This window comes from Zingiber officinale, chromosome 7A (assembly GCF_018446385.1).
Source record: "Zingiber officinale cultivar Zhangliang chromosome 7A, Zo_v1.1, whole genome shotgun sequence".
Classification (NCBI taxonomy): Eukaryota; Viridiplantae; Streptophyta; class Magnoliopsida; order Zingiberales; family Zingiberaceae; genus Zingiber; species Zingiber officinale.
In genome coordinates this window covers 116,159,546-116,174,284 of record NC_055998.1, presented here as the reverse complement: position 1 = coordinate 116,174,284, position 14,739 = coordinate 116,159,546, and the positions used below count along the sequence as shown (strand labels likewise).

General features: G+C 34.2%; 2 protein-coding genes across 3 annotated transcripts; both read right to left on the bottom strand.

Annotated features, from left to right (window-relative positions):
- Nucleotides 1-728: 728 nt before the first annotated feature.
- On the bottom strand, nucleotides 729-7,414 carry LOC122002140 (serine hydroxymethyltransferase, mitochondrial). Of its 2 annotated transcripts, XM_042557210.1 has the most exons (16): nucleotides 7,244-7,414; nucleotides 7,071-7,121; nucleotides 6,860-6,946; nucleotides 6,653-6,774; nucleotides 6,446-6,522; nucleotides 5,279-5,403; nucleotides 4,678-4,770; nucleotides 4,251-4,343; nucleotides 3,931-4,128; nucleotides 3,698-3,802; nucleotides 3,177-3,242; nucleotides 2,601-2,678; nucleotides 2,240-2,351; nucleotides 2,047-2,157; nucleotides 1,754-1,929; nucleotides 729-951 (listed from the first exon to the last, which is right to left on the bottom strand). In XM_042557210.1, exons 1-15 carry the CDS (start codon nucleotides 7,325-7,327, stop codon nucleotides 1,778-1,780), a joined length of 1,554 nt encoding a protein of 517 aa, XP_042413144.1. In that variant the 5' UTR covers nucleotides 7,328-7,414; the 3' UTR covers nucleotides 729-951; nucleotides 1,754-1,777. The 2 variants fall into 2 exon arrangements, with proteins under 2 accessions (XP_042413144.1, XP_042413145.1); XM_042557211.1 differs by lacking the exon at nucleotides 7,071-7,121.
- Nucleotides 7,415-8,116: 702 nt separating this feature from the next.
- On the bottom strand, nucleotides 8,117-12,037 carry LOC121999636. The gene is made up of 7 exons (XM_042554289.1): nucleotides 11,964-12,037; nucleotides 11,439-11,730; nucleotides 10,433-11,069; nucleotides 9,665-9,737; nucleotides 9,456-9,590; nucleotides 9,099-9,177; nucleotides 8,117-8,902 (listed from the first exon to the last, which is right to left on the bottom strand). Exons 1-5 carry the CDS (start codon nucleotides 12,035-12,037, stop codon nucleotides 9,491-9,493), a joined length of 1,176 nt encoding a protein of 391 aa, XP_042410223.1. The 3' UTR covers nucleotides 8,117-8,902; nucleotides 9,099-9,177; nucleotides 9,456-9,490.
- Nucleotides 12,038-14,739: the final 2,702 nt, after the last annotated feature.

Genomic DNA, 14,739 nt, shown 5'->3' with positions numbered 1-14,739 from the left:
TTGATTCATTATTTTAAATATGCATCTTTTTTATTTGTTATTATTAAAGAGGAATTGGAATTCTTTTTCCATTTTTTTTTTCTTGATGGAAAAAACAAAAGTGCCAACATATAATTTTCATAGCAATGCATAGAAAACTTGTCCACTGCAAATAGCTATTTCCGGATGACTCCAAGCGAATAAGACGTAGGCAATTGAGTTAGGAAGATGGAATATAATGGGAAGCTGAAGAAAGCTTCATAGATTTTAAAATGACCACAATTATTCTGAATTTTGGTGTACAAAAAAAAATTCTCAAGACAAGCACACAAGATTTCAGCCCAATAATTTTATTTTCTTGAATTAAAAAAAAAAAATAGATGACTCAATTCCGTTTATATTAAATAAACATAGTTGAAGGAGTCAATTTCCATCTCTCCACTCCCATCATCCCAGACAAACAAGCCCCTAGAGCATCTACAATGCCATTAATGCATCACGCGTTTATAGCAATATATTATTAATTTATTATATATATGTTTTTGTTTTCAATCTATAAGTATTAACACGTTCAATTCCATGCTACAGTGCATCTACAGTACGTCCACGTAGGCATTAACGTTGAAATATTAGCAGCGATGTGGATGCTCTTATACATCATAAATATGAACATCAAGCATCCATTTAAAGTGTTGATAAAGTATAATTTTCTTTTCCCTGCCAGTAATACAGTTCACCGACATATCACATGGAAAACATGGTGGCTATTGGATTTCATGTTAATCAGTAGAAGCTGAAAGGCAATGTTCAGATTAAAGCATTAGCTTATCTGTACATCTCAACTTCAAGAGTCAATACAAGGCATAAGCTATTTTATTTAGATGTGATTTGCTCTTCTCGTACATATGAAACGAGTATGACATTCATAGATGACAATTCTTTGGCATCCCCAGAGCTACACCTTCCTCTTTGCTACAAAACAAAAAACAAATAGCTTAAAAGTATTAGAGAATGCTGTGACAAGAGCTTTTAGTGGAAAACTAGGGCATGCTGCAGGAGCAAATACACCTCCAGACAATGAATTTTTTTTAGTTCTAACCCCCATTTGAAATTCCCAAGCTAGGCTCCATCCTAGCCCATTTTCTCGAATAAAAAGAAACCTCCTTTGAATATCGAATTGACTCACCAAACTGTGGATGAAACAATTTAATAGGCTGACAATATGAATCAAAATTATGCCACTGTTGACCTAGATGATACCAATACTTTCGATTTTTGGCACACCTTTGATACAAATGCTTTGTTGGGCAAATTTTCAGTCCATGGCTAGGGGAGGGTATTTTGGTACAATATTACAATGGGATGAGGGGAGTGAATATGGCATTTTCAGATAGGAGGGATTGAACTTGGCTTTTTCTGATCTGGGTATTTGCTGATGCTGTAGATGCATCTGGAAAATATGATCATTCAACTTGCCAGGCATGGCTATGTATAGCAAGTATTACAAGTTAATTTTGCAAGACCTTTTGCTCAAAAGGAACTTTAAGACATCATGAATTATAATAGTGAGATGGAGCATACAAGGATTTACCTTTCGAGCTATGGAGACATTTAGATCTAAAGACAAGGTGAGAGGAAAATTGGATCCTCTTCAACGATGACAAAAAGTTAATGATTCTACTAAATGGGAAGGATAAAAATTGAGCATTCATCTCAAATGTAGAAAAATTTGATAGGTGAAATATTGTCCTAAGCATTTTGAGGAGAATCGTACCTTGTTTCGACAGCTTGTTCCTCTTCAGACTTTGTATTTCATAGTTTCCTTCTCAAATCCAATAGTTGGGAACTGTTTTGCATATTCTTCCACGTCCTGGCGGAGCTTCTTGATCTCAGATTGAATATTAGCATCTGTCTGAATGGTGGTTAGAAAATCCTTCAGCTTTGTTCCAGCTAATTCACATTAGAAAAAAGGGGGGAAAATGACAACGTTGGTTAATTTTTCAACACAAATGATATCATGATAATCCATGTATTAAACAGCCAAAAGAAGAAAAGATAAATATAAACCTTTTGTTTCAGTCTTGATCTTCAATGACAAATTCACAGCAGTGTCAAAGAAGTCAGCAACTTTAGCAAAGTCTTCTTCAACAAATCCTCTCGATGTAAGGGCTGGGGTTCCTGAATCAACAGAAAAGGGCATGTAATGAAAACTTAATTTCTAACGTGTTGTCATTGCTTAGCTGATATGAAAAGTATGTACCCATCCTGATGCCTCCAGGAACCATGGCAGAAACATCACCAGGTACAGTGTTTTTGTTAGCTGCAATGTGAACTAATTCAAGCACCTTTTCAACTCTAGACCCATCAATTCCCTGTACATGGATTGAACACCAAACTATTGACAACTCTTGATGTTGACCTACAAGAACACCAAACTATTCTAGTGCTCTAACTCCTAATTCTATAAAGACTACCACCATTAGCATTTTTTAGAAGAAATCTTAATGAACCATTACAGAGAATACTGAAATGCTTCCAGTATCTTTGACATATTTGATCACAGTTTAAAATATGCTGGGAAGTGGGAACTGATACTAAATGGGCATAGTTTTTCATGTTACCTTGTTCTTAAGATTCACCAATACTAAATGGTTCTCTGTTCCACCTGAAACAAGCTCATAGCCTTTTGCAACCAAAGTCTGCAATGCAAACAACTTTAAGATTTAACCTTGCTTAAACAATCAGTTTTACCATTTAGAATTTACCCAACTTATGGCTCTAATCCAACCTGTGGACTTTGCGGTTTTATTTTTGTATACAGAATTAATATTTGAATATTGAAGACTTGTAAATCAGACTGGCTTTCTTGGTAGGTAATGAAATTTGAGAACTTATACATGAATAAACAAACAAAGCAAGAGCCAGCATAATTCTAGTCAAACAAAAAGGGAAATATACATTATTCCAGCATTAGTTTCTAACTAATGTACCTGGAACTCAGAAAATCTAGACTTGATGAATTTTAAGTGAACGCCTTTGTTCACTCATATCATTTTTAATATATATATATGTAACAGAACTTGCAAGAAATCAACACTGAGGAAAAGGTAATAACAAACCACACAACATCTACATCAATATCAAAACCCATGTTAGTTTCAATTATTTGAGGTGGTAGATCTAATATTGAATTATACCTGAGCAAATCTTGCACAGTTGCGGAGTACTTGCTCTTGATAGGCTTTGTACTCAGGAGTGGTGGCCTAGCAGGTATTCAAATGAAAGAAGTTTCAGAGAATATGCCATAAAAAATTGCAGTGCTAAATTCATCAGCAAGTAAAACAACATATACAAATATTTATTTATTTCCCTTCTTTCTTGGACGCTACTATTGCATGCGCATTGCTACACTACACAGTTAACCATATGGAATAATGAGAACAGTAAAAATAAATTCAAGTGATAATGGCAATGGTTTGGCATGTAGATCTTATGATCCAACATATGAACCAGTATATAACTTATTAAAGAAACTATGACTAAACATTCATTCGTGTATCAACTAGTTTGATGTTTTCTTGGCCTACAAGGGGCCACAACTAAATTTAACCCAACTTAGATAGCTATGTTCTTTCCCATCTTTATAAAGCTTGTTTGCATGGCGAGGAAGCACGGAGAAAAGAAGCTAGCAGAATAGAAATGGATTGACAAGGCATACCTGTTTGAGAGCAACAGCTAAACCAGAAATGGTGTGGTTGTGTGGGCCACCTTGGAGTCCAGGGAAGACTGCTTGATTGATCTTGTCTTCAAAGTCGTACAAAACCTAAAAATTGATAAATAGAACTCTTATTAACAGCATCCTGTGACAAGACATGTTCTAATGTTGTCTTCCCATTACAATTAGAGGTCAAGGAAGAGCTCCCTGATAATGATTTAAGTTTTTTAATTAACCTCTTTCCCTTGTTTGTTGATCTCCTTCACTCCTTTCCTGAAGAATATCATGGCCCCTCGTGGTCCACGGAGTGACTTATGAGTTGTAGTTGTGACGATATCTGCATACTCGAATGGAGATGGAATGACACCACCAGCAACAAGTCCACTTATATGAGCCATATCTGCTAGAAGGATAGCTTTGTGTTTGTCACATACCTGTTTTACACCAGAATATCAAATTTTAAGAAAGAATCAGTCAATCACTATACAAGCCATGATGAAAATCAAATTATAAAGGGACAAGAATAGCTGGCTTAATGGCATGGAAACAAGTCTACCTTCCTAATACGAGCATAGTCATAGAGGCGAGAATAGGCACTAGCACCAGCCACTATTAATTTTGGCCTGAAGAGTGTAGCACTTTTCTCCAGCTGTGTAGAAAAATAAGGTCAGCTTGAGCATGATAATGAGATTTTCATGCCAACACAAATCAATAAAAGAAACCGTCACTAGGATGACCACAGATTAAAACAGTGTTATTTATATTGCAAAGTGAAGTTTTTTTCTCATGGAAGTATGGGTATGAAATCCAGAATATGATGTAATGTTTTAGTTCATAACTTATATATATGGAATGCATTGAAGGTATATATGATTGTTTGGTCCGAAAGAAGTTATATCATTTGATAGATATTTTGAAGAAATTGGGGTAATAGCAACTAAGACGAATATTCATATTCTTAAAATTTTTTAAAAAAATGCCACCTGATCGTAATCAATATACCCAGTACTCTCATCAAGCCTGTAAGGCATTGTTTCAAAGAATATGGACACTGCAGAGATCTTCTTGGTATCAGTCTGCAAATGTTTGATAAAACATAGAATCATGAGATATCGACCTAAACACTAGCATCAAGTAAACAAACAAGAAACTGAACTTCACATACAATACAAGAAAATTGTTTTTCTGAATTTGCCTAAGCATTTAAGTTAGATCATTGTCAGTATAATTAATGGCGTGAAAGTCTATGATTTACTTTGAACTCAAACCTTCTGGGTTTAATGTCGGGATTTTTGAAAGATCTACATAACTTTATGTGGATCTATCGAAGGTCTAGTCTTGTGGAGAAATACATTAAGTTTCTTAAACATTTAGCTAGATAAAGATTACCATGGTATGAACTGGGTTCCTGCCATAGATCATTATCGAAAGCTAATTTTGTTAATCATGAGAAATCTGCTAATAAATAATTTTCATGCCAGTGACAGGTTTTGCAATATTCTGAAAAAAAACATAACACATTTTTGAATAAGATGATTCACTGATAGTAGTATTAACTTCTGGCATTTTTTTAATCATCCTGACCTGGTAGCCATGAGAAAGATGTCCACCATGAGGCAGATCAAGAGCCATTATTCTTTCATGCGGTTTTAAGAGTGCCGTATATACTTGAAAATTAGAAGGTGATCCTGATAGAGACTGCACATTCACTGTGGGAAGTATTGACACAATTTAAAACCAAAACAAGTAGGGACGGATATAAACTCAGAACATAGTCAATATTCAGATTATAGCTACACTATATATTTCACAAGAATTGTATCTGAATTGAAGAGATAACAAATATTTGATTACTAAAGCAGCCATTATACTGTTCAGAATTTGTTTACAGCTACCACTTTCCATTTTGGAATTGTAGATTGTTTTCCATTCATAAATTATAACAGTGATTCCTTCTAATTAGTAACACCAAATTCAATTATTTCCATACTTATAACACATTTTTGTAAGTTACAAGATAATATCTAGTTGCTTAAAGATGATTAAAGGCTAAAAAATGAATATATATATATATATATATATATATACACATTGAATTGAAAGATATAAAGAAATCTTGCACTTAGATGGACAAGGGAAAAGTTAGGATAATGATGAAAATGAAATTACAATAATCACACCTCAGCTTCTAGCCAGGAAGAGACTGTTCAGACTTCAGTGTATGATTATGAAAATGAAATTATGGTAATCACACCTCACTTTCTAGCAATAGTTTTGCAATAGAAAAAAGAGATTGTTCCTCAGGTAAAGCTAGGAGCCAACTTTAGAGAAGTTAAGCTAACTTCAAAAATCAACTAAATTGTAACAATATCAGCTTGCTATTTCCATATTTCAATTTATTCTTTACTATACTTGACTTTCATGGAAGAAACAAAGTTTAAATAATTATGATTTTACTAAAAATATGCAAAATACAGAATCAGGACAAAAATCAAGCATTCATTACTATGAAACTGAAAGGGATAGTTTGTGCAATAAGAAGATATGGGAACTACATAAATAAATGCAAAGCCAAAAACTCCAATCAATGAGGAAATAAAAATTGTCCCATAATTTAATTACAATACAACCTTATTTGTCACATATGATTAAAATCTAGTAAGTTACCAGATTTTTCACAACCATACAAAAAGCTAAAAGTTGAATTAAAATTTCCCACAGAAAATAAAGTTGTCCATTGTACAGTCGTACCTCCCCATTTTTCAGGATCTAGATGGAATGCTTCTAGCGCACGTTTCTGACACAATGTTTCTGCCATGTCAATATATCTGATGCAAGACAGAAGCAATCATTAGTCTCATCAGTATTCACCAAATCTTATAGATAGAAGATGAGGTTACAAAATTTGGCTTTCTAAATCCTTCACACATGCACACAAGAGAATGAATCAATTCTTACTCATTGCCACCATAGTATCTTGCACCAGGATAACCTTCACTGTATTTGTTGGTCATGATAGACCCTACTGCTTGCATCACCGACACCGAAGTGAAATTCTCCGAAGGAATGAGCTCGAGTCCCTTCCATCACAGTCACAACAAAGTGAGAAGTCGCAATCAACTAAATCTAGGAATACTCACTACAAAATCCAACACCCCGTTCTACCTTCCATTGTCGAGCCTTCTCGAGCTCGATGATATCCGCAATCTCCGGATCGACGACCGCTAACGGAGCGTTCAGCTGTTTCGGCCACTGCAATCCGTAGATACGCATCGGAGAAGAATGAAAAATGGAATTCTCGAAAGCTAGTGAGATTTGGAATCCAAAAAATCAAAATTCCGAACTTCGCTACTAAATTCCATCAAAACGTACGCACCGTGACGCGAGATTTCTCCTTCTCGTAGACGGCCTCGCTCGGTAGGGAGGACTAAAACCGAAAGAACGAACAAAACCAAGAGGTTACAGATAAAAAAATAAAAAAAAAAGAGCGAGATTTTGAGAGTAAAAAAACGGATCTTTAAACGTATGAAAAAAGGGCGGAGAAAGGACCATGTAATACAGAGAGTTCCACAGGAAAGGCTGCGATTTCGAGGAGGAGGAAGAGAGTCTACGGAGCGCCGACGCCATTGCCATCTTGCTCGCTCGAGCTCTCGCGTCGGAATGGAGTTTTCGGAGAAGCGAGTGGGTTTGCGTTAGTTTGACAGGCGAAGGAAAGGAGCCAAAGATAAATAATTATAATGAAAAATACACCAAAATTCATAACAATAAAAATAAATAAATAACTTTTTAAATAACTTTTTAAAAAGCAACATAAATATTTATTTTTTTTAGAAAACTAAAATTAGTTTTTTTTTCTTGATCTATTTTTATCATTTTTATTATATTGAAAAAAAAAATTCCTCTGTGAATAAGAAAATCTATTACACAACAATGTAAAATTTCCATTTAAATTGAAAATTTCTCGCAATTTGACACAAAATTCTAATCCATTGGGAACCAAAAAAAAAAAAAAAATTAAGGTGAGGATTGTTTTGGGATGAGCGTGTTTGATCCAAAGGGAGGCTGCTCCACTCGTGCCCTATCTTATCCATAGCCACAAACAATTTCACAAATGGATCAAGTAACTAACAAGCTATCCTTGTACAAGGCATGGATAAGAAAACTTGAGTGCCTATTTCAAAAAATAAAATAAAATTCTAACAATAATTTGTTGATCCAAGATGCCACCATGTATTCGAATTAATTGAGTATTCTAATCAAAGTGAATTAATAAATAAAGAATAAAAAAGTGAATTATGTATTTTAATTAATTATGGTAATTTTAATTGTGACACCATGGATGGCATAATTTCCTGATAAAATTCTAACAATGACTATTCTTTCTATCAAACACGCATAATTAAGACATGTAGCAAGCCTCTATGACATATAATAAGCAATTGATTAATGAGGTATCTTCATGAGAGAGACATACTTTTCTTGAATTCGATACATAAACATAGGTTCAAAATTTGGTGATATTGCAATTGGCAAACATTATTTGAAACTAGACAATCCAATTCCTATCATGACAACTACATAAGTTTATCCTTTTAATTGTTTAACATGGATGCTCATCGGTATGCTTAATCACCCACTCCAAACTGAGAACTGAAACAGACACCAAATTTGGAAAACAGCAGCCTCAGTTCAAGACACAAGCAAAGACGGCTGAATGTAACCCGTCATGCCTGATTTAACTTCATCAAACTGAAAAGATTCAGTTTTCACGGTTTGCTGCATCTAGCTGGGTTGAAACTTCTTTGAAAATGCGACAAGAACTTTCTTTTACAGCACTGCTAATTCAGCCATCCGTGCTAGGACTCAGCTCTAGATAACCAGTAGAGACCACAGCACGAACACAGGCATCACATAATGCAGTAGAGAGGTCCCTCCAAGAGAGTTGAAGCTTATCAGTTTTCATAGCAGGTTCATCGGATAGGGGTACTTGGGATTCAGCAACTTGTAGGAACCTTTGTTGTGCGTTTGCATATTGCATTTTAAATGGCAAACTGAAAGGTTGTGACGTGTTACCTCTTAGTTTCAGCATGGAACCTTGAAAGGGCGATGGTTGAATCCCAATTGCTTGGCCATTTCAGCATGGAACCTTGAAATTGAATAGCCCCTACAAGAGTGCAGATTTTCCTCGTTATCCATGAAGTTTCCAAACTACAGAAATCCAGGCAACATCACATATATCATTCACTTATCCCCATAACAAGAGAAACAACAAAAATAAGATTTATATTTAGCAAACTTGAAATTTTTTGGAATGAGAAGGCTGATCATTCCATTGCAACAAATTAAAACATCTTAGAGAAATTAAATTTGTATATTACGTCATAAACTATGCAAAAGAAGTCACCTTAGCTGACCAGAAAGTTAGCAGAAAATTATGCTCTTCAGTTTATTGGCCTTTTCTCCTTGCTATTACAGGAAGACGACTGTTCCAATAACAATGAAATGCATGAGCAGCCCATTTGAGGCTAAGCACATAATAAATATATATTTTTGCATTCATTTGTCTACTCTCAAGGCTCAGATATCACAGTTTATATATTAATAGCCAGTAAATAACCTCCTAATGCAGCATACATGCTGAGAACAATATCATAATTCCTTATTACAAAAAATAACAGGAATCGGCAAAATATATTTCCTTTGGTACAAGATGATATGTCGAAGAACAAGTTTGAAGATATTCATATGAATGACATGTTACCTCTTAGTATATAATCAAATAACATGCTCAGATGATCATATCCATGGTGTCCAACCTTCATACATGTTACACAAGTTGTCAATGTTTGTTGCTTGCTTAATAAGGTAATCTACTTGCTCTGAAACTTCTGAAGACCTGCAAAACAATTCAAGATTCATCAGAAAGCAAGTTATTAAATCTATCAGAAAACAGTCATGAAAAGCAGATACCTGTCATCAATACTCTTTCCATCTATTTTTAATTCGACTTGCTTCAAGACTGTCAGAGCATAAGCGTTCTTACCTAAAAGCAGAAAGTCAAGCACAATCTCAGTGTAGTGAACTATGGCATTCTCTGGTCAATGAAGTTAGATGAATAGCCTCAAAATCACACAAGATCCTATACAAAAAGGAGGGAAGAACAGAACATGCCAAGAAAGAAAGGTGAATAACGAAATGAACAACCAAAAAATGTCAAATGATAACTACTCATAAAAATAGATTCCCCAGAATATCATGATTTGGGAATAGTTAAGGTAACCACATTTCTTGTGAAAGTACAATTTTTTAACTGAGGCTGTCAAATCAAATTTGCACAAAGTTGTTTTCCACAAAATATTAGATGGAGTTCAGTTACACAAAATTACCAACAGATGCAATCAATTTGTAGTGGTCAGGTTACATTTCATATAGCTTTGAATCCATCCTACTCTGTCAAAGAGAAGCAGGTTATTCATAAAAATCAAATAGCCTTTGTAAATTTGGTTGGTGAACTAGCATATTTATTCACTAAACGTCTCAATTTTGAGTGAATAACATTTATGACAATCTTGTAATAAAAAATACAGATTTTAGGCTTGAAGTGAAAAAGTTAAGAAATAATGCACATTAGTAGATGTAGATAAGAGAAAATGGCAAAACATCATGTGGCAGAACTAAGTTTAATATTACAATGAACTAAAGGCAACTAAAACACATTCAAATGGTCACGATTTTTACCCCTTGTTTTCTGGTTTGCAACACCAGGGCATGAAGAATCAACAAGAATTTCACCTCGTCCATCGACCAGCTTGGAGTAATCTTCATTATCACCCATCAAATCTTTCACTACTTCAGATTTTCCCTTCCCTATCTCAGATGAAATTCGCAAGTTCTCAAGTACTGTTTTAGTAGATAAAGACAGGGTTTGTATGCTTTCACCCAGGTCTGATGGTGCTATTGAAGACAAACCAATGGCAACATCCTGTGATATATATTTAGACTCTTGATTCTCAGAATCAACAGATATGGTTTCAAATCCCTCAGTAATTTTATCAGAAATACTAATGCTGGTATCCTCTCCAGTAGTATTGCTACCAAAGCACTGTTCCACATGGTCTGACTTCTCAAAGGTGCTACTTCCACTTAAGATGATACTGGAGCCTTGGCTACTGGTGTATGTGTGATCTGGCGCAGATATCCATCCTTCATCATGGAGGAATCCGACATTTGTAACTAAGTTCTCAACAATTTCTCCACTACTCTCAAGAAACCCTCCACTCTCATTTAATAAAATCACATTATTTGAGGGTTCAGAACCAGATATAGCAAGATTTTGAGATCTTGAGATTTGACTTTCTCCAAGACCTTCAAGAGCCTACAAAAAAAATAATTCACAAGAGTAATTTTTTTGCACAAGAGTATCTATATTATAAATGGTCTAGTTGGTTGTTTTAGATCATTATTCTAAGAAATTGGTATAGGACCAGTAGCACATCTATGTTTATGCAAATGTATGTCCATTGGTTTTCTCAATATTGCAATAAAAACCACAATTACCATGATTGAACAGAATGATTTGCTCATTCAAACTTTAGAGAACTATATCAAGCTAAATGATCAAGTAAAAGCAGAAATTCTGGTATTTGTAAATGAAATTTGGATGACTTCAAAATCAAGAGGAAAGAACAACCAAAGTTGGCCAACAACATTCTTAAGCACAAAGAAGTTATAACTTGAGAATTACTTGATGAAGATTTCCTGCATGGAGATTGGAAACACGTGCAAGTTTGGTTAGTGTGGAATGAAGCTCCTTTACATAGTTGGTTAATGAAAGAACCAAAGGAGCCAAAGATTGATAAGCTTCACGAAGTCTGAAAATATAAGTTTGGTACAGTGATTGCCCACGAACAAGAGATATCTCTTTATTATTGTCCTTATCTTTGAATGATGTATCGGCCACAGCAGCCAAATCAGCTGAAAGTGAAGCTTCAAGAGGAAAAATGATTGAGTGTGCCTGAAAAAAAAGATATATGACACTTTATGTGGAATCAGGTGATTCTTCTGCATTGCCACTACCAAAAACCTCGCTTCTGTCAGCACTATTGGCAGCATTCTCTCTTGCATCACCACCGCAAATAGACATTTGGACTTATTCTCCACTTCTACTTATGTTCGTCAACCTTATGATTCCTCCCACCTGCATCATCAATTGATTTGTGTAGCATCGTTTCTAAAATTATTGGTTGAACTGTTGCCTGCTCAACCTCACATCCCACAGTTGCAGCATCCCTCAAGGATCCGCTTCCTTACATGACCCTCCATGACCTCGGATTCTACCTCCATTATGACTTTCTTATTGCTATGTGAATTTGTACTCAACTACATTGTATGACATCCTCTTTTTTATAACTTCTTTTATTCCACTTTGTCATCTTAGTATTCTGATTTCATTTATTTCTTGAATTTGGGTTCAATTCTCTCTCAGTACTATCTGATATGTTATATCTAATCTGGGGTTACAGATAGGCAATGGTAAATGAAATTTAAGTATTTCACCCAAATGATAAGAACTAAACATTCTTCCTTCAAATTTAAGTACACTAATGGAATATCTCTTATTGAACTAGGGACAAGCTTAAAACCCAAAATTGTACTATCAGATATATTTTTCTGATTACATGGACACATTTCTTTTGTGATTAAGATTTGCTTTAATTGTTTTTTCCTCACATTGACCGCTATTTCAATGGCTATTATGTCAACTAGATACCAAGAAAGTTTTTCCTAACAGAAATCATGATGAGGTGTTTATGGAAAAACCTCCTTGGTTCATTTAGTCAAAGAAGCATGACTTTACATGTAAACCGACAAAAGTCAAGATCAAAACAATCACCATAGCATGGATAGTAAGTTCAACTCTACTTTTATCCATTTTGGTACGATAAGAAATGAATCACCATAGCACTGTAGCATGGATAGTAAGTTCAACTCTACTTTTATCCATTTGGTATGATAAGAAGTGAATAACCTTAACCCTGTAGCATGGATAGTTCAATTCTAGTTTTATCCATTTTGGTATGACAAGGAGTGTCTTTGTAATGGTGACGGGTTTTATAAACTCTTTAAAATTCCATTTCAAAATTTTAGATGTTTAAATTTAATTATTTTTAAAAATTATTTAAAAAGATTCTTAGACATTTTTGGCATAAGAAATTGTAATGAACATGAACAAACTCAATACTTGGATTGGGAAGAGCTCTTTTATATTTCTTTCATATTTAAAAATAAAGTAAATAAAAACTCTAGTGAGCTCAGCTTATTATCATTCATGAAAAAAGCTTGTCAATAATTATGAATGAACTTAATTATTAATTTGATATAACAATGACAACCAAGTCTTATCCCACTAGATAGGATCGACTATATGGATCCTTCTACGTTATTGGATTTTATCACCTACTATATCATCATCTATATTTAAATAAATTTTATCAAATGTTATTGTTGTTAACCATTTTTTTATTTTCCTCTTCCTTGTTTGATATGCATATTTGTTGTAGTTCTATGTCGCCTAATTAGAGCATTTATTGATCGTCTAATACATGTTCGTATCATCTTAAACGTGCCTCTCAGAATTTTCCCTTAACAGATGCAACCCCGACTCTCTCTAACATCCTCATCTCTGCAATTCTCATCTTCTGCCCATGTGCTCGAGTCATAGCCCAGTATTCAACTTCATATAACATAGCAGGTCTAGCCGCCGTTTTGTAGAACTTCCCTTTAAGTTTTGAAGGTACTTTACGATCACATAAAACACCCGACGTTCTCCTCCATGTTAACCATCTTGTTTGTATTCTATATAAAACACATATCTCAATCCTTCCTTCTTTTTTGCAAGAAGATCATAAATACTTAAAGTTCTTAGTTCCAGACAACTCATCATCTCCTATCGTAATTATTAATTTGATATAAGCTTATTTTTCAAAATTTTATATTCAGATATATAAAAATGTGATGAATATCTTGTAAATTTTATGCTTTTATATTATTTATAATATAAAAGGCAGTTTGGTACATGAAGTTCCCGCAAATGCGGAGTCCCGAGGAAGAATTTATCGTACGCAGTCTTGTCCTACATTGCAAGAGGCTATTTCCACGACTCAACCCATAATCACCAAGACATATGACAATAGCTTTACTATTGCGCCAAAGCTCCCCTATATATTATTTATAATATATTTTAAAAATGAAGAAAATAATATACTTTATTTATTAAATCAACATTTGAACTAAATTATAAACGTAGTTAAGCCCAATAAAAAGCTTGAGTAAGATTTTTAATAAACAAGCTTTAACAAACTCAATTAGATAAATAAACACAGTCAAATTCAACTAGGTTGTGTTTTTACAAAGAACACGTATTATGAGTATATAAAAAGGGTAATAATCTAATATATTATAATCTTTCAATTAATTACATTTTCCCTCTTCGTTGAGTTGGATTGTACTTAGTGTTTGTTAGTATTGAACTACTTAATTTATCATATTACCTCTCAGTGTAAGAAGCATAATTTTCTCATTATTTATAAAGATATTATTATCATTACTCGAGATGAAATTGTAGCAATAGGGAAGTTGAAAGCCAATGTCCATCAACATTTTCAAACAAATGATTTAGTTATTTAAGGTATTTTCTAGGTGACGGGAGCCTTAGCGTCAGTAAAGGTGTTGTCGTGTGATATTGAGGTCACGAGTTCGAGTCGCAGAATCAGTCTCTTGCAAAATATAAGGTAAGACTGCGTATAATAGACCCAATGTAGTCTGACCCTTCCCCACCGAGCCGCCCTTTAAGGTATTTTCTAGGCATTAAGGTGGCTTGGTCAAGCAAAAATATCTACATCTCCATGTTCTTGATGTGCTTAAAGAAGTTGACATGGTAGGTTCTAGGTTATTGATACTCAAATATCAAACTAATATAAGGTCAAAGGTAGGTTCTAGGTTATTGATACTCAAATATCAAACTAATATGAGGTCAAAGGTAGGTT